This window comes from Onychostoma macrolepis, chromosome 25, assembly GCF_012432095.1.
Source record: "Onychostoma macrolepis isolate SWU-2019 chromosome 25, ASM1243209v1, whole genome shotgun sequence".
NCBI classification, from domain to species: Eukaryota; Metazoa; Chordata; class Actinopteri; order Cypriniformes; family Cyprinidae; genus Onychostoma; species Onychostoma macrolepis.
In genome coordinates this window covers 17,756,070-17,780,140 of record NC_081179.1, presented here as the reverse complement: position 1 = coordinate 17,780,140, position 24,071 = coordinate 17,756,070, and the positions used below count along the sequence as shown (strand labels likewise).

At 35.8% G+C, this 24,071-nt stretch overlaps 1 protein-coding gene across 1 annotated transcript; it reads left to right on the top strand.

Annotated features, from left to right (window-relative positions):
* The first annotated feature begins 123 nt into the window (after positions 1-123).
* duox (dual oxidase) lies at positions 124-23,863 on the top strand. The gene is made up of 33 exons (XM_058767366.1): positions 124-231; positions 907-990; positions 1,069-1,233; positions 3,258-3,445; positions 3,526-3,721; positions 4,966-5,132; positions 5,293-5,353; positions 6,860-6,956; positions 8,182-8,272; positions 8,483-8,585; positions 8,663-8,829; positions 8,979-9,154; positions 10,898-11,016; positions 11,105-11,245; positions 11,876-11,989; positions 12,084-12,286; positions 12,370-12,555; positions 12,661-12,874; positions 14,347-14,440; positions 14,615-14,775; positions 14,880-14,946; positions 15,031-15,108; positions 16,358-16,536; positions 16,693-16,923; positions 17,233-17,332; positions 17,636-17,685; positions 17,821-17,948; positions 18,392-18,545; positions 20,678-20,910; positions 21,336-21,494; positions 21,574-21,729; positions 21,884-22,012; positions 22,681-23,863. Exons 1-33 carry the CDS (start codon positions 147-149, stop codon positions 22,801-22,803), a joined length of 4,599 nt encoding a protein of 1,532 aa, XP_058623349.1. The 5' UTR covers positions 124-146; the 3' UTR covers positions 22,804-23,863.
* The last annotated feature ends 208 nt before the right edge of the window (positions 23,864-24,071 follow it).

Sequence of the window (24,071 nt, the reverse complement as noted above, 5' to 3'; positions counted from 1 at the left end):
TTCTGTAGACAGGCGTGACTGTATTTTCATTTTAAATACTTAAATGTTTGCTCTGAAGTTCCCGATTTGTCCGTCTTAAAGGAAAGTTGTCTGCTTGTACACTGCGGTTTTCTCTAGTCTGAAGTGAAGTGCTCTTGTGTGAAGAGATGCTTCATTGGTTTGCAAGAATGGGTTCATGTGAGGTACTCTGGAGAACTTTAACTGCACTGTCTGTTCTCTGTCAAGCTATTGGTGAGTAGAAATCTATCTATCTGGAAAAAAAGTGGTGTAGAAACCATTTTCACTCAGAAATTACTAGTAAATTTCACAAATAATCACATGAAATGGCAATTTACATAGAGTTTAGTGAAATTGTGAAGTAAAAAGACTAAAATAGTACTTTCTTGTGGAACTTACTCTAATAATCTTTGTTTTATTTACAATTTTGAAAAATTATTTTTTATTTATATTTTCTATCTATCTATCTATTGCACTTTGAAATGATAAAAACTATTATGATTTTAATTATTTTTTTAGTTTGACTATCCGCTCAAATTTTTTATGCAGTTTTTTAATAAAAAATTACAGTAGGCTATTTTCTATGGTGTCAGATTTTTTAACCTCACTTTGTGCATATATGAAAAAACATGAATTTCCATGGTTGCTGTTCCAAACAAGCAAAAATGAATTTGTTCAACCCAAGCTAAAGAATAATGATATGCATTTTATCAGATATAACTGCAGTACAAGATTATGAGATGCATTATATGAATGCTTGGCTAAAGAGATAATTAAAGATTTAAATCTAGCTTAATCTAGATTTAAACAGAGAGAGTTTGTGTAAATGAATAGGTCATCAACTACATTATAAGATGATTCACATTTATTATAATGTTGCAAAACTCCCGTTAATCTTGAACTGAACAGGTGCCAATTCTGCAATTACCTGTGAAGTTCAAAGGTATGATGGATGGTACAATAATTTGGCAGATCACGATCGAGGGGCTGCAGGTGAGTGAATTCATACTTTCTTTAGGCATTTTATTTAAAAAAAAGAAGGAAAGAAACATCAGGATGTTCTCCCTACAGGTGCAGCACTGGTCCGTCTCTTTCCGGCGCAGTACATGGATGGCGTTTGTCTGCCTCGACAGGAACCGCACCTGCCCAACCCTCGCCAGATAAGCAACATAGCCATGAGTGGCCAATCTGGTCTCATGTCCTACAGGAACAGAAGCGTTCTCTCTGTGGCCTTCTGTGAGTGACGCTTTCATTTAAACAAGCCGCAACCTGTTGATTGAAGAGCCAGCCCTTTAATTATAGTTTCACATTTTTAATAAAGGCATCCTGAGTGTAATTTACCTTAAAGGGATAGTTCACCCAATAAAAATACAAATATTACTATTTATTCACCCTCATGCTGTTCCAGTCCTTTCTTTCATGGTACAAAAACCAAGAAATTGCTAGTAACTCTTTTCCATGCAATTGCAATGAATAGGGACTGGAACATTCAAGTTTCAAAACAGATGCAAACGCACTATAAAATTACTCTTTCACTGTATTATTATCTTATGAGTTCAGTCAGACTGTTATAAATCCACCCTGGTTCTCCTAACGGTACATTCACACAGGGTGTCGGCGGCAATGCTTGATGGAGGGTGTTTCTGAAGCTTGGTGCTGACGCAAGTGACAACAGCCAATCACATTAGTTTTCTGGTGTTGCATGAATGTGATTGGCTAGCGTCTGCGCCAGGGTATTTGCATAAGGCGATCTGATTGGCTGACGCCTGTGTTGGCACTTGAAAAGTTGAAAAGTTTTCAACTTCTGCCACGAGCAATGGACCCAACGTGATGCAATGGACCCACAATTCAGTTTGGCAATGCTTGATGTCACTCTGTTCAAAGTAAACGGGAGGCGTTGATGCCGACGCCCCGTGTGAATGGGGCGGGGTGTAAGTGTGTTCATTGGAATTCATGAGAGGAGTAGTGATGTCCAGTTTACAAGGAATCATTCATGCTTTTAGATTAGATTAGATAAACCTCTATTCGTCGAACAATGGGGAGTTTTCCATGTTACAGCAACAAAGAAAAAGTGCAAAGACTACCAAAAAAAGGAATCATTCATCCTTTTGAGTCAGATATTTTAGTGAAATGTCATGAAAATGATTCTGTCACAAAATGGGCTGAATCAGTCAATTGGGATAGCACTTATTTTTTGAATATGATTGAGAAAATAGTTAGATTCAAGTGTTTACTTGCTTAATTTTTTCCTTTTGATTGGATTATTTCAGGTTTACACCACCTCTTTTAATCTAATTGAAATTTCACTTGGCTCAAGCTCAACTGGATCGATTGAGTAGTTTTATTGAAGGATTTTCAGTCTGACTGAGCTATCAGTCCATCAATAAACCGATTATTTGGCTGCATGTAAATGTAGCTAGTGATTGCAGAAGTTCACAAGTTCACCCATAAATAAAAATGAGCTGTTAATTTACTCACCCTCAGGCCTTCCAAGATATAGGTGACTTTTTTCCTTGAGTAGAACAGTGAAGAAGATTTTTAGCTGAAACTGTGGCACTGCTGATATATTGAGGTCTTATGAAGCGAAGCGATTAGTCTGTGCAAGAAACTGAACAATATTTACAATGTAATCAACAGCCTCAGGCAAATAGGAAAATCTGATTGAACTGGTTCTTTCGGACAGTTGGTTTCAGTTAACTGGTTCAAATAACTGATTAATTAGTTAATTTACATAATAACGCAATGATGTAACGTATGCACAAATATATTATTAAAGCACCCAATAATGAAGTGAAACATGGATGTTTTACATGTCTAAAGCATATAAAGTAAATAAAATAGTCTTATTCAGCTCACCTTTTTATATAAGCAATGAGAAAACTGTAAAAACTTTCATTTGGACCTTTCGTTTGGTTCTTGCATTTGCATATCACCGGCTCATCGGTCTCCAGCTGTAACTGTTTCCTCAGTTCAGTGACTGTTGAGTATGATAGGATCAGATACGCTGGTATTTTGGCTCATTTCGAGTCGGAGTGACTATCAGGCATCTGAAAGTGAGTTTTGATTAACTGCTTGAGTTGTGAACTGTTTCAAACGGTTCAGACCTATCTATGCACTGTTATTCTATTAAGAATTTTAAACCCTTTTTAGAGCTCTTCAGTAGATGTTTTCCTGATATCATCTCCTTTTTGGAAAGGATCAAGGAGAATTTGATTCCTCATGATGGCCACTTTAATACATGCTCTTTATTATTACATTAGGTTACCATGTGTGGTCTGAGATCTCAGAATCCCGAAGACCTGGTTGCCCACCCGAGTTCATGCATATTAAAGTCCAAAAAGAAGATCCTCTCTTTGGCTCTAACTCTTCGCAACCGGTCCTGCTCCAGTTCCAGAGAGCAGAGTGGGATCCGAGCACAGGCAATAGTCCCAATAATCCTCGAACGCAGGTGCGTATGTAGACACAATAGACTGTATGGGATTTAGAACGGACCTGCCGAGTTTTTAATTTACGCATAATTCATTTCAGGTGAATCACGTGACTGCATGGATAGATGGCAGCTCCATCTATGGATGGTCCAGCTCAAGGTGCGACGCCTTGAGAGTGTTTTCCGGAGGACTGCTGGCATCAGGCTCCTCACAGGACATGCCCCGGCGCAGCAGCGGATGCCCCATGTGGAGCGCGCCCGACCCCAGCACCAGCCCAGGCTCACAGGAGCTCTATGGTAACATATAGAGCAGCTACTTTAAGTTGTAGTACATTCTTTTATTTATCACTACATGACCAGTAGTCATGTGGCTAATCAAGGAGTTTTTGACTGGTATGACTTGGAATATTTTGCAGTCATGCTTTCTTGCAACGTCCCTTACAAAATTGTACCATGGTATCCATAGATTCCTTCAAAGTACTATAGTAACTGCAATTATTTTACTGCTATAAATCATAAATTAATATAAGACCTTCTGCAAACACTGAGAAGCTTTCAGAAGCTTTGTCATTCATTCATTCATTTATTCATTCACTTGTTTGTTTCTTTGTTTATGGATAAATAAGCACTTTTTTAATTTTCTTAATGGATAACTATTTTATTTGTTTGTTTGTTACCCATTTTTCCATTTATTTAGTTTTGGACAAATACATTAAACATGTATTATTAGTACAAATAAATAAATAAATAGACTTATTTATAAATAATAGTTCAAATTTATAATAGTAATAATAAAAATAATAATAATTAGTATTAGTAGTAGTGTTTATTTATTTATGGATGAATATATAAATAATACATGAATGGAAAAAAATAAACACATATTAATAAATAAACAAATAAATAAATTTAATAAACGAATGAATTAAATGATAATGATAATAATAATAATAACAATAATAAATATAGTAATAAATCAATTATAAAAAATAATTATAAAAATAATCAATTATAATACATACATACATAGTGGTATTGTTGCAACTGTGACTATAGTAATTATAATATTTTATCAGTCACTATGGTTACTGTGGAACATTTTTGTAAGGGATTCAGGTAGCATTTGAAGTCTTTTTGCTCCTAATCTAGTCTGTCACCAGGTTCAATCCTTTTGCATGAGCATGTGTCTGCTAAAACCCATAACAACGTGCGGCTGGTATGTTGCTGTAAAAAAATTACATAACACCAAAATGAGGTATGGCACGTAAAATACTCTTAAATAAACCACAGCTTTTGTTTAACTCGAATGTGACGCCAATAGACCATCGCTTTTTGAAAATAATCTTCAATCTATGTACATTTAACTCTTGTAAATGGCTCCATAGCTAGCAAAACATTAAGCAATAAAGTACAAGAGAAGATGACACAGATCAGAAGAACCTTTCACTTTGTGCAGGTTTAGTATGGGTTTTGTATGCAAAGTGCTTATGGAAATGTTGCAAGTTTGCAAGTTTTCAGCTGCTGGTTTTGTGTGTTCTCAGAGTTTGGGAATGCCTGGGCCAATGAGAACATCTTTACGGTCACTGAGGGAATTATTTGGTTTCGTTACCACAATTACCTGGCCTCCAAACTGCATAAGGAACACCCCTCTTGGTCAGACGAAGAGCTTTTCCAAAATGCCCGAAAGAGGGTTATTGCAACATTTCAGGTAAAGCAGATCCTCTATTACTGACTCACTTTATGTAACACGTGCCAGTTTAGAGGGGCGTAACGCAGTGTCCTTCACTTAATATCTCCTTTGAACACTGGCATATAATTATAATGATATATCAGTCTTATTTCTGATTTGGCGATCGATCTTTCCTCAGAATATAGCATTCTATGAGTGGCTGCCGGCCTATCTGGGAATACCAGTAACTTCCTATCCAGGTGAGATTTGTGTGCATTTGTGTGCGTGTGTGTGCATGTGTGTGCGCGTGTGTGCGTGTGCGTGCGTGTGCGTGTGTGTGTGTGAATGAGCACATGCTCCAGTATTCTGTGGTTTGTCTAAGTCTCAGACGGCACACCTACTGACCACAGTCTGAAGGTAGCCCTACAATTTGAGTTTCATTCACTTCCACTTATATGTAGTGGGTATTACTAATTATTTTATATTTGTAATTTCAATTAATATAGCCAAATGCATTGTTTTTTACTAACTTTACAAATTTTTTTAAATATATATATATATATATATATATATATATATATATATATATATATTAGGGGTGTAACGGTAAACGTATTCGTACCGTAAATTTTCGGTTCGGTACGCACGTGTACTGAACAAAGCAGTTAATAAATGCCGTTTTGACGCTCTTTGATGTGGTGTGACATATCGCCATATACTAACGCCTCAGTTCTGACGCCGGCGTGGAGTACGATCATCCCTTCCTCTTTACTACTAGTTTTAACGTGAAATATACATGAATGTATTACCCCGGCCCTCACGTAATCACTCAATCAGTGCTTCAACCGCAGAAAGACGTCATTAAAATAGCTTGTAATAAATAATTATTTAATGCATATGTTAAAAGAAATATTTTATGAAACAAGTTATGACTCTGTAAATTATAATATTTCAACAACAAATAGAAATTGTATAATTTAAAAGTAAATTTAGAAACAGTTTACATGTTTGCGTATAATTATTATTTAATTTGAGTGTTGATTATAAAAAATCAGGCTCCCTGTAGTTAAGAGCAGAAGCTGAGGTAGATTTTTATCCCTAAGAAAATTTTAATTATAACTGAATTTATTTAAAGAAAGAACAATTTGTTCAGTAAACCATTGTTAAATAAAAATAAAAAAAAGCAATTTATGTTTACTTTTTTCCTTCTGCTGTGTAAGGGTGTAACGGTACACTAACATGACAGTTCGGTATGCATGTATATATATGTATGTATGCATGTGTATAGTATATAATCATGGTTTGAGCTAAAGCAGCAACATTTTATTCAAGTTTTGGTAACATACATAGAAAATAGCTGCTTGTTGATGTTGCAAAATGCTATTAATATCCTGATATTTCATATCTAGAGGCCGGACAGAATATTCCACTTTACAGTTATTTAATATAAAGTTACTAGTCTAGTGTTGTGGTATGTTGAACAAAAAATGTGGGCAGACGTGAACAGACTTTATGCCACAAGTCAAAAGATTGGCTGCACAAGACTAACCTGTGGTCTTGTTAAAATCTCTCTCATGGTTTGCGTAAAATGCAGTTGGCTTTGCAGTTGACAGCATGTCGTTGGCATCTACGTCATTACAGGTTAACAGATGCCAAGTATGTCATTTCTGCTGAGGGCAGAACTGTTCACAGTGGTTAGTGAAAAATATGAACTAATAATGGAATATATATTATGAGCTGAATCACACAGCACCGTCTTTCTGCAGGTTATCAGAAATACGTTGATCCAGGGATCTCTGCTGAGTTTGAAGCTGCTGCTGTGAGGTTTGGACTGACTCTTGCACCACCTGGTGTATATAAAAGGTACATTTCTGAAATCACTTTTGTAAAACTGATCCGTTGAAAGCCATTTTAAAATTGCATTAATTTTAATCATTGCAAAGAACTGTTGACATAGTAACATTGAAGAATTTCTATTAAAATGTAATAGTATTAGACTTACTTACACTGACGTTTAAAAGTTTGGGGTCGGTAGGAAGTCTCAAATGCTCACCAAGGCTGGATTTTAAAAAAAATCAAAAATACAGAAAATGTTATTTTTCTACAATTGTAATATTGTGAAATATTATTACAATTTCAAATAACTGTTTTCTATTTGAATATATTTTAAAATGTAATTTATTTCTGTGATCAGAGCTGAATTTTCAGCATTATTACTCTTAGTCACAATTATCCTTCAGAAATGCTCAAGAAATATTTCTTCTTATTATTATTGCTGAAAACAGTTGTGCTGCTTAATACTTTTGTGGAAACCATGATACATTTTGCAAGATTGTTTGATGAATAGGAAGAACAGCATTTATTTGAAATAGAAACGTTTTAACGCAATTTGATTGCCGAATAAAAATAATTTAAAAGTAAAAGTAATTACTTTAAATAAATCAATAAATATTTACTTTTCTTCATATGTTTTGGGAGTGTCCTATCGTCATTAATCTATGAGCACATGTAAACATGGTTTTATCCTCCTTACTACAAACTGATTGCTTTGCTAACACAGGTTTATGTATTCTTAATGATGATGCCGGTTTCTGTATAAGCTTAATACAAAAGAGAACGTTGTTTGCTGGTTTTACGACTGCGAAGAAGACAATAAAACTGGTTTACACCACACATGTGTGATAAAACATATTGGATCCATAACCTCCTGAAGATAGTGACTTGTGAACGTACAACAGCGCGAATTAATGGGGCCAAGCCTTCTACTATTGATGCTTGGAAGCGTTTTTTTCTTTAACATACTCAATTATATAAAGGAATGACTTGTTTTTTTCTTCTTTTTTTCCCTCCCTCTCTCTCTCCTTTTTGACTGGACTTTTAAAGTATTGATTATATGTCTGTTGTTTTGTTTTGTTTGTTTTGAATGAATGTTATATGATGTTGTGTGTGAAAATAAAATTTAAATAAAGTTATATAGAATAAATATTTATACGATAAATAAACTGAGACCACACTTTCAAACGGTAGTGTACATATAAAATCCTCAATTGTATCTCAAATTGTGCTGAAATGTGATTTTGGGATTCAGAAACAGGACGTGCCACTACAAAAATGCTGTGAACAGCGATGCAAGTAAATCTCCTGGACTGCGTTTATGCAACACCTTCTGGAACCGAAATGTGAGTCATGATAAATGGGGTTTGGTTTGGATTATACAACCATATTAAAATTTTAAACATAGTGGGTGTGTATATATATATATATATATATATATATATATATATAAATGCAATTTTTGTTTAGAAATGAATTTTAAAAATTACTATCAAATTATAATATGAAATAAAAAAAAAATACATTACTATATCATCAAGTTATATATGTTTTAGAATCCAAACCTGCAGTCCAGTCAGGATGTAGATGAGCTAATAATGGGCATGGCTTCTCAGATCGCTGAGCGAGAGGACAACATCATTGTGGAGGATTTGAGAGGTTAGATATTTTCCAATTCATTTAATGACATCAAAAAGATCTGTTGTTAAATCTTCTCTATTCCTTTTCTCCATTAGACTACATGTACGGGCCCATGCGGTTCTCGCGCTCTGATGCAGTAGCTTTGACCATCCAGAGGGGGCGTGATTTTGGGCTGCCCAGTTATAACCAGATCAGAGAGAGCCTTAACATGCGGCCGGTCAACAGCTGGGACGAGATCAACCCTAAACTGAATAACACACAGGTGCTGCTACAACCATCAGCAAGAATCTCTCAATAACAAATACCCAGAATGCCCATTACCTATCAAACTTATTGTTCAGATAATGCAAAAATCTAGTATGCAGTGTTCTATTTGTTTTTTGTTTTTTAACTCTTTTCACTGATTTTCAGTTGTTAAGGGAGCTCGCAGAGTTATATGAGAACGATATCTCCAGACTAGATCTATTTGTGGGCGGCCTACTAGAATCACAAGGGGGGCCAGGTCCAGTGTTTTCCACCATCACCCTGGACCAGTTTGAACGCATAAGGAACGCTGACCGCTTCTGGTTTGAGAATAAACAAAACGGGTGGGACATTTTCCTTTGGTGATTACTTAAAGGGGTCATGAACTGCCTTTGTTTTTCATTTTGTACTGTTCTCTGAGGTCCACTTATAATGTTATCAAGATTTTTACATCAAAAAACATAATTTAGAAGTAATAGGCTATTTTATACAGGATTTCCGGCAGATGTGTGTCGCGTTCTTTAACGTTCTGCCTGGAAACAAAGAGGCCGTGACGCCAAACCCCCTCATGAAAGAAGAAAGCCGTCGTGTTTACAACTGTGACGACGAGCGCTTATCACGATCAACTAAACGTTGAATTTTCAAAAGTATTTAAATAAATATTTAAAGTTCGCAGCATAGAATCTTTAAAATACGTCCGAGAGTTTTACACACCGGTCTGTTATTGTGGCGACATTTCCACGCCCCGAAACGTGACGCTGAACGAAACGAACTGTGATTGGTTGTTTGACATGGGCGGGCCTTGGCCAATGAAAGCTGCCATGGATTCCAGACCTTCAGCCGTCAGTCTACACACTTGTGTTAAACATTACTGTCGACACAGCATCCTCTTTTACTTTCAATCTTTTTGAAAATCCTGTTGAATTGTGCCTTGTTTTTAAATGAATCTTTGGTAAAATGAAGTGAACAAAGGACCGAGTTCTTACTGCACGGTCTGGATCTTCATTAAAAATAAAGTTCATCCACTCTTTCCTAAATTTGGGATCAGAAGGAAGGCAATGCAAACACTGTTTTTCCACAACGTGGCACTGTACAGCATCTTGTTGTCTTCAGAGCCATCTTTATCATTTGGTTTCTGCATAGACCTGTGCGTTCGCCTCTCTTGTAAACACTACATGTGCAAATCGGTGGGCGGGGCTAAACAAGCAGTGATGTAGAAGCAGGCGTTGATCTTCTTCTGCGGAGGCGATGCTTATCCACACTGTTACATCATAGAGTCGTACATTCCAAGCGCTGTCGTTTTGGCAGACTGCCTTCAATATAAGCTATTTTACTAATGAGAAAATTTGATTTCTGAAACTTAGGCCCAATCCCATTTCTACCCCTTACCCCTACACTTACGTTCACGTGAAGGGGTAGGGATGTCTCGATTCTCTTTTGGTTGGAGGGGTAGGGGGAAGAGCCAGATAGCCTCTCAAACGAAGAATTTTGAAGACCATACTTCAAACGAATTCAAATTATCTCAGCGTAAACCAGCTACAGCTGAAGCATGGCTGCCCGAGCAAACAAAAAGACCCACAAATGTAAGCATTTTTAGCATTAATAAAGATTTTAATGAAAAGTAATCATTTGTTTTATGTTACATTCAATCGTGTGTTCACATTTACGGTCATGTTATTCAAAGAAATGTTTGCAAAAAAAAAAAAGTTTGCTAACGTTAACTAATTACTGACTGCACAATAGTGCCACAACATATTTTCATGTCTGACCAGGTCGATAACCACCATACACATTGAGGGGGGCTAGTCCCCCCAGTAATTAGAAATCGCTAACCTTTTTCGGTATAGTAGTGGTGTCCCATTTCTTAGGGGAATATTTTCAACCCTACACCTTGACACTCTGTTTCAAGGGGTGTAGGGGTATGAAATAGTATTGGGATTGGGCCTTGCAGGATGGTTCTATAGTACAATGACCTCTTATATGTCAAAAGGAATTTTGGTTTCTCAGTTCATGACTCCTTTAAAAAACAGCCATGTCAGTTTTGTCAGATGAGCACACTAAATACCGAAATATATTCTTCCTCTCAGGTTGTTCACTGAGGAGGAGATCCAAGCCATACTTAACACCACATTTCATGATGTCCTTCTGGACGTCACCAGTGCAGAGGAGGGCGACATTCAAAAGAATGTGTTCTTCTGGGTGAACGGTAATAAGCAGCCCACATGCACCAACATATTCCATGACAAAATCATATTATAAAGCCGTGATGTGTTTATATTGGGCTTTTTGTGCAGGTGATCCCTGCCCCCAGCCTCAGCCAATCACATCCTCCGATCTTCACCCCTGTACAAAGGCCTCCTCTATGAGTTACTTTGACAACAGCAGCAAGGCTGGTTTTGGCGTAACGGTGGCAGTACTTTTCCTGTTTCCAGTTGGTCAGTGTCATTCGTCATTTTTTGTGTGTGCTGTAAAAAACATTAATTATTACATTTACAGTTTCATATATTTACAGACAACTGCATTTGATCTAGAATTATAAATGTTTGTTTGTTTGTTTAATGCATTAATTATTAAATCACAAAAAAATTAAACAAGTAATAGTATTTTATATAATAATAATTATATATTTTCATGGTTTTTAATCTTTTACAAAAACATATTGGAATGGAACTTTGTGTGAACTTTTTACATTTAAAATAATTAAAATAAATAGTAGCGTTATTTATTGGATAATAACAGTATTAAAAATAGTATTATTTATTAGAGTTTTAAATAATAGTAATTTTATATATAGCATTTTATATAAATAATGATATTTTTAGATAACAATAATTATGTATTTTCATTATTGTTTATATTTTGTTTAAAAAGATTGGAATGTTATACTTGTTTTATAGTAAAAATATATAACAACATTATTTATATATTTATTTATTTATTTGAATTTAGTATTTTATATATAGCATTTTATATAAATTATAGCATTTCTATATAACAGTAATTATGTATTTTCATTATTTTTTATATTTTGTTTAAAAATGAATGAAATGTTGATATCTCAACAGTAAGCTACATAGTAGCTTGTGTAGTTGCTCATGTCCGGACAGCCAGATACAAACGATTCCAAAAGAAGCTCAGAGGTTCCACCACAGACAAGAAACCTGCACATGAAACTATTGGTCAGTAATATCAGATGCAGTGTCACATTGGTCTGAAATGCCAATGAAGATGAGTTTATTAACTTCTGTCATTGCATTTTACTTTTTTGTTCAGCCAAAGAGTGGTTGGGGCACAATACAGCACCCCGACAAGTCGCACTTGCGTTCAACGAGAAGACAGTACTCCAGACCTTTGATGAGAACGGGTCTCTTCTCAGTTCTCACAGCTTGGGCAATCAAGACCACCTCAATGTGTTAATATCCAATGACCATCAGCATCGTGCTCTACTCTTGAAGATCCCCAAAGAGTATGATCTGGTAGGAATTTGGTAGTTCAGTCTGTTGCCATCATTCAACTAATGCTCAATGAGACTTTAAGATGCTGGATTTCTGTCCAAAAGGTTTTGTTCTTTGAGGAAGTTGGTCAGAGGTCAAAGTTCCTGGGTCACCTGCGCTCTGAGCTGGAGGGCAGAATTCAGAGTCTAACTGTAAAGGAAAGTAGTGAGAAAGAGATTCTCAGAGATGCAGTGACCAGAGCACAGAGAGAAAAGATTGTGGAGACATTCTTCAAGCACGCTTTTTCAAAGGTAAGAGTTTCTGTTGTCTCTTCATATGTCTACAAGGTCATTTTGTCTAAAAAGTCGTGTCACAAAGTCATGTAGTAACATCATACATGTGTTTTTGGACTCCAGGTCTTGGACATTGATAAAAGTGATGCAGGAGACTTGAGCAATAGGACCAGAGAAGCTTTACAGTGTGAGCTCACACGAGTTGAATTTGCCAGCGTGCTTGGTCTAAAGCCTGACTCACTCTTTGTAGAGTCCATGTTCACACTGGCTGACAAGGACGGTAACGGATACCTTTCGTTTCAGGAGTTCCTGGATGTTATTGTCATTTTCATGACAGGTGAGGTTGTTCAAATCTTTTGTATTGCAGTGCAGTGTTTCATTATATTTTGTTAAAATATCACCATTTTAAAATACTACAAAGGTAGTGTTCAAATGTTGCGATGTTACAATGCTACAAAGTTACCTTGTTGTTACCTTGTTACTGATGTTACAATGTTATAGTATTACAATGCTACAAAGTTACTTTTTTTATGTCTTTAGGATGTTTTACAATTTTACAGTGTTACAATGTTAGAATATCACTATGCTACAAATTTACATTGTTAGAATGTTACAATTTTACAATTTCTCAGCGTTTCAATAGCCTCGTTCAGACTGTCAACCCAAATCCAATTTTTATGCAAATCCAATTGAAATCATATTTAGATAGTCTGAATGGCAATGAACTACGTGAAATCCGCTTCGAGCTACATTAATATGTGTTTTGGAATGCTATTTAAAGCGCATTCCTGGAAATCCATTTCAGTCTGACCGTATTTAGATTGTATTTAGTGTAGCTTTTTCACGTTTTCACACCACGTAAAACGTAAATACGTCAGACGTTTTTGTAGAAAACATAATAAACGTCTTTTCAGAAACAAGCTTGTGTTGTTGCGAACTCCAAATCAAGTGAGAAAACACAATGTACGGCTAGTATACGCACCTCTTTGAGTTTTGAATCCAACGGAGAAGGCAGCACGGAATAAAGTCGTACATTCCAGCTTCCTGCCTTTCTGCCGCTGCCTTAGAAGACGAAATATAATCCAACGCGACAGCAATGTTGTCATGTCGTAAGACAACATCTGTTTTGCAAACTGTATTGCTGTTATTGTTGTTTTTAGCGTAGGCATAACAACGCAACAGCATTGCCATAGAAACCAATGCACATTCCGTAAAACGGAGCGCTTCTGGACACATAAATTGGAAATGAACAGTTGCGATACACTGTGTGGACAGTTATTCAAATCAGATTCCATCCAGATATGCACAAAATCAGTTTTGGGCTGACAGTCTGAATGAAGCTAATGTTAGTGTTAGAATGTTAGTTTTACAATATTACAATGTAACTAAGCTACTTTGTTACATTACTAGGATGTTACACTTTTACAATTTTACGGTGTTACAATATTACAATCTCACAGTGCTACAAAATGACGTTGTTAGGATATTACAATTTCAAATTTTTACAGTGTTACAATGTTACAGTTTTATGTTACAATGCTACAAAGTTACCTTGTTTCATTGTTGTTACATGATGTAACTGTTTTTCAGTTTTATAGTGTTATGATGTTACAACATTACAGTATTAGAATGTTACAATGCACCAAAATCACCTTGCTATGTTGATAGGATGTTACAATGTTGCAGCATTACAATGTTACAAAGTAACCTAGTGTTGTTAGAATGTTACAGTTTTACAGTGTTATGGTGTTACTGTGTTGTGTTGGTAAGGGTGTTACAGTGTTTGCTGGTTTTGGATTTCAAATCCAGGTACTCCCGAGGAGAAGTCCAAGCTTCTGTTTTCAATGCATGACGTTAAAGAAGATGGCTTCTTGTCCAAGGAAGAGTTCACTTCCTTACTCAGGTCGGTTCTGATGTTTGTTTGTTTTTGAGGCTTGTAGAGAACAAAAGTGTTTTGTGCAAAGATTTCTTGATAATAACCTGAAATTTGAGATTCAGATTATACTTTTACACTTCAATAAATGCTCTGAAGGATTTCTTCTTTCTTCTAGTCAGTTTTTCCTCTTGTCTTGTGCAGGTCTTTCATTGATATCTCTGGAAGTGCTTTATCTAAGAGTCAGGCTGATGATGGTATTGCAGCTATGCTTCAGGCAGCAGGTGTTTACAACAAAGATTCCTTCTCCTGGGAGGACTTTCACTTTCTGCTGCGAGACCATTCAGCTCAGCTCAATATTAAAGGTTAAGGATATATTTCTTTATGGTCTAATCCCACATGTCATTATATTTCTTAGTTCACCCAACACAGATGCATTTTACATTGAAACTTGTTCATGTATTCCCAGGCGTGGAAGTACTTGGTAAGAAAAAACTATCCGGACAACAGCGAGTATCTTTCATTAAGAAAAATAGGTAAAGAAAAATGATATAACATGAAACTCATTCTAAATGAGTACACAGTAATACACCTAAAGTTGTTTTTAATTTCCTTTGTAGTTCTTCAGCCGTGGAAGAGTTAACTCACAGGCCTGAGGGGGAGCAAGACCAGGAACTTCGTCAAAGACAGATCAAGAAGTGAGACTTTAATGTATAATATCTCTGCCGTGGTCATTTTAGAGCATGTGTTGCATTATGTAACGTGTTCTGACAGCTGTTATGGTCATTAGGAGCTCAGCTAGGTGTTAGATTTAAGCTTTTGTGAAACCCATCATTTGTTGGCTATTGAGAAATGTGGCAATCAGTATTTGCGGGAAGTGATGCCATTCTGTGACGTAATATTGGTCAGGTTTCGCTTCAAACCTCATAATCTTTAGTTGAATGAAACAAAATTAAACAGGCTAATGCAGTAGCTGAAATAACTAGATTTTTACATATTATGAAGACATTGTGAGTGGAGATGACCTGTACAATAGTCACCACAATGATTTTAACTAACTAAATAGGCAGACAGACTAATAACTAATAAGACCAGGGGTGTCCAATCCTCCTCCTGGAGGGCCTCTGTCCTGCAAAGTTCAGCTCCAAGCCCAATTAAAAACACTTGAACCAGCTAATCAAGGTCTTACTAGGTATACTAGAAACTTCCAGGCTAAACTCTGCAGGACAATGCCCCTCCAGGACTGAGTTTGGATATCCTTGAACTAGACAGACAAGAATACAGATAGTTAACTAGACAGATAAATAGTATGTTAGTAATCTGTCTGTCTGTATAATTAGTTATCTCTCTGGCTGTCTTTCCGTCTGGTTAGTTATCTGTCTGGCTGTTTTCTTTAGTTATCCACCTGTCCGTCTTTCTAATTAGTTATCTATTCGGCTGACTTTCAGTTTAGTTAGTTAATTATTCACCTGTCTGTACATCAGTCTGTCTAATTAGTTACTTATCTGTGTTTCTATTTAGTTTGTAAGTTATCCATCTGTCAGTCTATCTAATTAGTTATATCTCTAGTTGTCTTTCTGTCTGGTTAGTTATCTGTCTGTTTTTCTATCTAGTTATTTAGTCATCCACCTGTCAGTTTATCAAATTAGTTATCTAACTGGCTGTCTTTCTGTCTAGTTATTTATTCGTCCCGATGTCTGTCTAAATATTTAGTTATTTATCGACTTGTCTTTCTAGGTAGTTAGTTATCCACCTCTTTGCATGATTAGTTACATATCTGCCTGTTTATTAGTTATTTATCCAGCTCTCTTTTTGGCATCAGAACAGGCTGAAGGACTAAGACAGTGTTGCCTTTTGAAAAAACCCAACCCAAGTTTAAGCAATAAAGGTGTCGTTTTTGTCAAACCACCTTACTTAAAGCATAATATGTTTCTTTTCCCCTGTTAGAATTGAACAAAGCAACCCAAAGGTGTACGTGAGGCCTCAGAGAGAGCGCTACAACAGAAACCCAGTGCAGCAATGGATCCAGCAGTTCAAACGCTTCATAGAAAACTACAGAAGACATATCATTTGCATGGTCATCATATACGGGATCACAGCTGGGCTGGGACTGGAAAGATGCTACTGTAAGTGTCCCTTTATATTCTCTCTTTTCATCACTGAACATTGTATTGTGCATATTTAAGCCCCAACTTGATTTATTATGATCATGTTGAATTGTTCCTAATTTGTGACACTGGAGATCCGCACTAATGATTGCAAACCAATAGCAATGTTTGTAGATTATGGTTTACAGGCCCACGCCAGTGGCATCCCAGAGACCTCCATGGTGGGTGTGCTCGTGTCTCGTGGTTCTGCGGCCGCCATCTCCTTCCTGTTTCCCTACATGCTCCTCACTGTGTGCCGTAACCTGATAACCATGTGCAGGGAGACTTTTCTTAACAGATACATCCCATTCGATGCGGCCATTGACCTTCACCGTCACATGGCTATAGTTGCTGTTGTCCTCTCAGGTCAGAAAAGATCAATTCCCTCATTGTGCAAAACGCTATCATTTAGTATGTAAACTTCCTTAATTGCCTTTCAAAGGAATTTAAACAGAGATATGATTCAGTAGAATGTTACATCACCATAACTGTTTGGGTGGTAAGACATATTTGTGCAGTTTATAGCATATGTGAATCACAGCTGATTCATTTAATTACCAGGATTCAAAGTTCCATTACATAATGTAACATTTCCTCAAAGTGATGTGCCATACATCAATTATATTAATATATGTGCTCATGTAATATTGATAATGTAATTTTTTTTTGTCCCAGTTGTTCACAGTTTGGGTCATGTGGTCAACGTTTACATTTTCTGCATCAGCGACCTCAGCATTCTTGCCTGCCTGTTTCCTAGAGTGTTCTCCAACAATGGGTAATTCGTGTTGATTTACAAATGAAACGTTTTAGTTAGACGTTCATCTAACAATTTTTAAATGTTACTACTGTTTCAGATGGTTCTAAGAACATTCAAAATAATGTTCCCATAATGTTTGATAAAATGGAATGTTCTCTGGAATCTTCGTGTAACCGTGGAAAAGATTTTTAAATCATTTAAAAAGCTGGGTGTTTTGAATGTTCAAAGAACATTAAGAAATAACATTTTCATAACTTAATGGGAACTTAAAATATTCTCTGGGAAACCTTGTCCACAATTCTGTGTGTTGGTCATTTGCAGGTCTGAGCTTCCACTGAAATGGACCTTCTGGTTTTTCAAGACAGTTCCTGGTATAGCTGCACATTTAATGTTCTTTTGATATATTCAGTATTAAATTTATAGAGTCAGTTTATTATTTTTATTATATTTTATTATTTTTCTAGATGTGTGTTTGCTGTAACACTCTGTTTTGTTTTTTCTTTCAGGTCTCACTGGGGTTCTTTTGCTGTTGATTTTTGCCTTTATGTATGTCTTCGCCTCGCACTATTTCAGACGCATCAGCTTTAGAGGATTCTGGATCACACACCACCTATATGTGCTCGTTTATGTCCTGGTAAAGGAAAAAAACACCTATTCATTTTATGAGTTTTAATAAGAGCTTTGAATTAAGAGCTTCAGTATTATGTACTAAGAAAAATTGTTGAAATATAGTTGAAATTCAGACAGTGGGAGATCAAAATAAAAAAATATATCCAGAAACGATAATGATTAGAATAATTATTTCTTTTTTTTTTCTTTTTTTTCTTTTGTTTAAATGTGTTTGTTTGTTTGTATTTCAAAACAAGAGTCTGTATTTAAAAACACAAATCTTTTTTTGTTTGTTTGTATTGTGTTTTTTTTTTTTTTTTTCGTGTTTTCTTTTTTCGTTTCATTTTGAAAATGTTTTTGTTTTCGTTGTTTTTGTTTCATTTTGAAAGTTACACGTCTGGCGCGGACACTGGACACAGGAACTGTGAACACTGACTTTCTCTCTTTCTCTCTCATCTCATTTGGCAGACTGTGATCCACGGCAGCTACGCCCTCCTCCAGGAGCCCCGCTTCCACATCTACCTGATCCCCCCTGGCCTCCTCTTCCTCCTGGACAAGCTCATCAGCCTCAACAGGAAGAAGGTGGAGATCCCAGTGGTGAAAGCCGAGCTGCTGCCCTCAGGTAGACAGTACGCTCAGCAGATCCAGCACAAAGCTCTTTTATCTCAGAGTCTCCCAGGGCCCGAGCACACAGCGCTGTGTCATGTGCTGTAAAGTGTTCACTTCTAATTGCTCTGGCTGCCTCAGAATAGGAAACCTTGAGTCAAATTCAGGACTCACTTTATTGATTTTAAAATGAAATGATGTTTAAAATCACCAGTTGTGTAAAGCTTTATTTCGATAGTCCAGTTTAGACTTTCTACTAGCTATAAGTAACTTTGCAACTATGTCAACTATGAATCATTAGAGTACTAGTAGACTCTGTACTTAGTATCTGCTAACACTTTATGTTGATGGTCACCCAATAGTCATTCTACTGATTATAAGCAGTGTTGGGGAAAGTTACTTTTGAAAGTAATCCATTACAATATTGCATTACTCCATAAAAAAGTAACTAATTGCGTTACTTTTAGTTAATTTTTATCGAAAGTAATACATTACATTATTTTTTTTGGTAACACTTTAGAATACTGTTCCGTCATTAATGAATAACTACACAGGAACAAATGGCTAATGCACTATTAACATTGTAGTAACTACTATTAACTAACAAGAAACTCTGATTAACGATTTATTTAGTAATAGCGCTACGTTGAAACTGGTAGTTCACTATTAGCTAACCAATAACTACTATTTTTTTCATATATCCTGAGAACTCCTAAGAACTACTTTATACAGGTTCATAATTAATGTGAATTATGCATAATGAATAATTAATTCTAAAATGAAGATCATGGTAACCCACTAGTAATGACTCAAGTATTGCCAAATCCTTCTAAATGAACTACTAATTACTTGGATCAGTATTCTAAAGTGAAAATAATCATAACTTTCTAATATTGACTGATGTTATTGTGAGCTTTTGAGATATATGTAAGGTTTTGGATAGTAATGACTCAAGTGTTACTACATCCTTCTGAAGAAACTTCTCATTTTTTGGATCCGTATTCTAAAGTGAAGATAACGGTAACCCACTAGTAATGATTTAAGTGTTACCAAATCTAGCTAAATGAATTACTAACCAGGACCTAACAAAAACCTCAAAAGTTTACAATGACTTCAGTAATTACTAGAGAGTTATCACGATCTTCAGTTCAGAATACTGATCCAAATAATTAGTAATTCCTTAAGAAGGATGTAGTAACACCTGAATAGTTACTATCCAATACTTTACAAAACTCTCAAAAGCTTACAATGATTTCAGTAATTACTAGGGAGTTATCATGATCTTCACTTTAGAATACTGATCCAAATAATTAGTAATTCCTTCTGAAGAATTTGGTAATACTTGAGTCATTACTAGTGGGTTACCATGACCTTTACTTGAGAATGAATGATACATTATGTATTATTCATATTAATTATCAGCCTGTATACAGTAATTCTTGGGGAGGTATGAAAAAAATAATAGTTACTGATTAGCTAATAGTGAACTACCACATTCAACTAAGCACTATCACTTACTAATTCATTAATCAGAGTTACTTGTTAGTTACTAGAGTGATAATATTGCATTACTCATGGGTTCTTGTGTAGTTATTCATTAATGATGGAACAGTATTCTAAAGTGTTACCTTTTTTTCATTACTTTTTGTTACTTGAACTGGGCTCGCTTATTTATTTTTAATAACAACAAACCCAAAAGTTATGTTTTGGCAACTGTGAAGGCCTTTTCACATTAAAAGTGAAATCAATAAGCCTCAGCTTGAAGGAAGTGCCAATGCACTTACTCCCAATTTCTCTCAACTCAGGGACAGGAGAGGTGTGTTGCATTACTTTTTTGAAAAAGTAACAGATATTTTCTTATAAATTTAAAAGTAATGCGTTACTTTACTAGTTACTTGAAAAAGTAATCTGATTACGTAACTCGCGTTACTTGAAATGCGTTACCCCCAACACTGACTATAAGTAACTTTGCTTGTACGTGTGAACTTTAACTAACTCCAACCTTAAAATAACAAAATAAACAGTCTACTAAAACTCAAATGAAAGTTAGCTGACGTACTGGCAAAGTTATTTATGGTAAGTAGAATTTCTAAAGTGGACTAGTAGCACTGATAACAAACCTGATTCTCAATTTCTCTGAACTGCCAGATGTAACTTACCTCGAGTTTAAGCGTCCACAAGGTTTTGTCTACCGCTCGGGACAGTGGGTACGTATTGCATGCCTGGCGCTGGGCACAGATGAGTACCATCCTTTCACCCTGACCTCTGCACCACATGAGGAGACCCTCAGCCTTCATATTCGTGCAGTGGGACCCTGGACCAGTAAACTCCGAGAGGCCTACACCCCTGAGAAACTCCAGGAGCTTGGAGGATATCCAAAGGCAAGGATAGCCAGTTTGTCTTTGGTTCATATGAATGTAGATAAACCTGAATGCATTAGGTTATCCCAATATATATATATATATATATATATATATATATATATATATATATATGGGATGCACCGATACTACATTTATCACCCGATACGATAACCGATTATTTAGAATTATATTTGCCGATACAGATACCATACAGGGAGCCCCCTCATTTGGTACATAATATTAGAAGTTAAAATGATTGACAAAACTATTATATTCAACGCTATTTATTTTCAGATATATTAATCCCTTGTTCTGTCACTTGAACTGAGGCACTACAGCGCTCTGTCGCGCCATATTGAAGAGTGTAAAAATGGCATTTATTGTTTGAATTTTGTGATAAAATTAGCAGTATTTGAAAGCTTGACCCTGCTGTATCTCCACAGCTGTATCTGGATGGGCCATTTGGGGAGGGTCATCAGGAGTGGACAGACTATGAGGTGTCAGTATTGGTGGGCGCTGGGATTGGAGTCACACCCTTTGCTTCCATCTTAAAAGACCTGGTGTTCAAATCTTCAGTCAAGTTCAAATTTCACTGCAAAAAGGTACACTACAACGTGCAAGTTTTCAATGTCCTGTAATTAATGATTCGGTTTTTAACGACTCTTAACATGGTGGCTCTAGGTGTATTTTATCTGGGTGACACGGACTCAGCGTCAGTTCGAGTGGGTGTCTGACATCATAAGAGAGGTGGAGGACATGGACGCTCAGGAGCTGGTGTCTGTACACATCTACATCACACAGCTGGCTGAGAAATTCGATCTCCGCACCACCATGCTAGTAAATCCATAGTTTATTTGAGAATTACGAGTTTTTATTGGTTTATAAGGTTACTGCAAGTTCCACTGAACTACTGTGACATAACTAAAAGTAGGTTAACTGATATGAAGTTATGGTTGAGTGTAAAATCATCTCTCTCTTTCTCTTTCTCAAGTATGTCTGCGAACGGCACTTTCAGAAGGTGTGGAATAGGAGTCTGTTCACCGGCCTACGCTCCGTCACACACTTCGGCCGCCCACCCTTTTTGGCTTTTCTCAGTTCGCTACAAGAAGTTCATCCAGAGGTCAGAAACCAAATAATTAGCATCTAAGATGCATTGGAGCTTTACCATTAAACTCCACCATGGACAATAACTATAACGATAATTATAAAGTTTTTAATAATCATTCTATTTCTATGAGAATAGGAAAGTTTACACCACAATGATAACGACACAAAGGAACGATATCGTTGGGTCACTTTCAGAAACATTTTTTCCAGCTGATGAACAATAAAACATTGACAGCCAATCAGCATCCACCAGATTTAAAGAGCTTGAGCATTTAAAGTGGGAGATGACAAAACTGCAGCATGCATTTATAATAATAGTAGATTATTGGGTGTTGTTGTGGACGCTAATATAGTTATCTTTATTGTAATAGTTACAATTATCTTTATCGTTATTGTTATAGCTATCTTTATCATTATAGTTATCGTTGTAGTTATCAATATAGTTATCTTTATCGTTACAGTTATCCTTATAGTTATAGTTATCGTTATTATCTTTATTGTTATAGATATAGTTATCTTTGCATTTTTCTAAATCTTCATGTATTAGTAAATATCTGTGATTCATATGGGATCATTGGAAAGGAGTCATTTTAAGTTTTAGGTTAATAAGTCATTTAATTAGATCATTGTGACAGTTACATTGACCTCATGTACACCACTGATGATTTTTCTTTGTTAAAGGTGGAGAAGATCGGCGTGTTTAGCTGTGGTCCTCCAGGTCTGACTAAGAATGTTGAGAAGGCCTGCCAGCAAATGAACAAACGCGACCAGACACATTTTGTTCACCACTATGAGAACTTCTAGACTGTATGATTGAATCATATAAGAAATACTTAACAACAAATCACTGAATCATCCATATCGATTCATTTTAAATGGCCTGGAGTCCATTATTTCATTTAAAACAGCCTGAGTTGCCATTACTAGTTGGTAAAAAGTTGAGATCATATGAAACTATAATGCAGTCATCAAATTAGTTGTGCTAAATTAAAAACCTAAACATATTAGGGGTAAATTTCATACAAAGAAACAGATCTTTTGGTGTTATGCTAAATGAATCACTTTTAGTGTGTTTTTAGTTACTATACATTTTATTCCCATTGTTTTCTGTGTTTCTCTCTTTGAATGCAAAAGTATATATAAATGATGTACATTGTGTGTAACAAATGATGAATAAATGAAGTGTTATTCCATTTTTGTCTGTAATTGTCATTTGAGGGTTATTCTTCATGTCTCATTATCATTATGACTAAAAGGACTAATCAAATTCCATCTTCATTTTTATTTGATTTATTGAATTTGAATATTTTGTCTTCAAAATGAGCTTTTTCTCGTTTGATGATGCCTCTTACCTTCAAATCATTCAACAGTTGGATCAATAGTATGGATTTTCCATCAAAACAACAGCTGAAATGAGCATCCTTCAATATATATTCCAACTATTGCAGTACAAAACAATATGATTATTGGCAATTATAATGACATGATTGGCAACAATGCAATAAAACTGGGGGAAATTTGGGACAGTGCTGGCAGACAATATCACTTTTGGGAATGTGAATATGATTTGCACAAAAGCAATCATCAGAGTACTTGAGAAGCATAAAATAAGGATGAAGCAACGTGTATGAAAGAACTCCACTGTCAATGGCCACGTACAGTATTTTGGTGTGTGGCTTACATGGATTTAAGTTTATTATGGGCTTGTTCTTTCCCCATGAAGATCTGGCAACACTGAGTCAAAACGTACCCTGTGATTTCTTGCACTACACGTACAGAAATTTTTTTTTTATATAAAGACTTTTTATATGAAACGTTTCCAAATGTGCATATGTTTATAAACGTGATTGTTTGTAGATATACAATATCTGTACAAATATATTAAAAGACACAAATGTATTTTTAACTTTATATTGTTTCATACACCTGAATTTTTGTCGAAATACTTTTCTTTTTCACTTTTTCTTTTATTTTGCTTTGAACATGATGATTTGAATCTCACCAGGGGTGATAGGTGGATGCTATACCATCTTAGTTTCCAGCTAGTTAATTGCAAGTTTGAATTTTGGTTT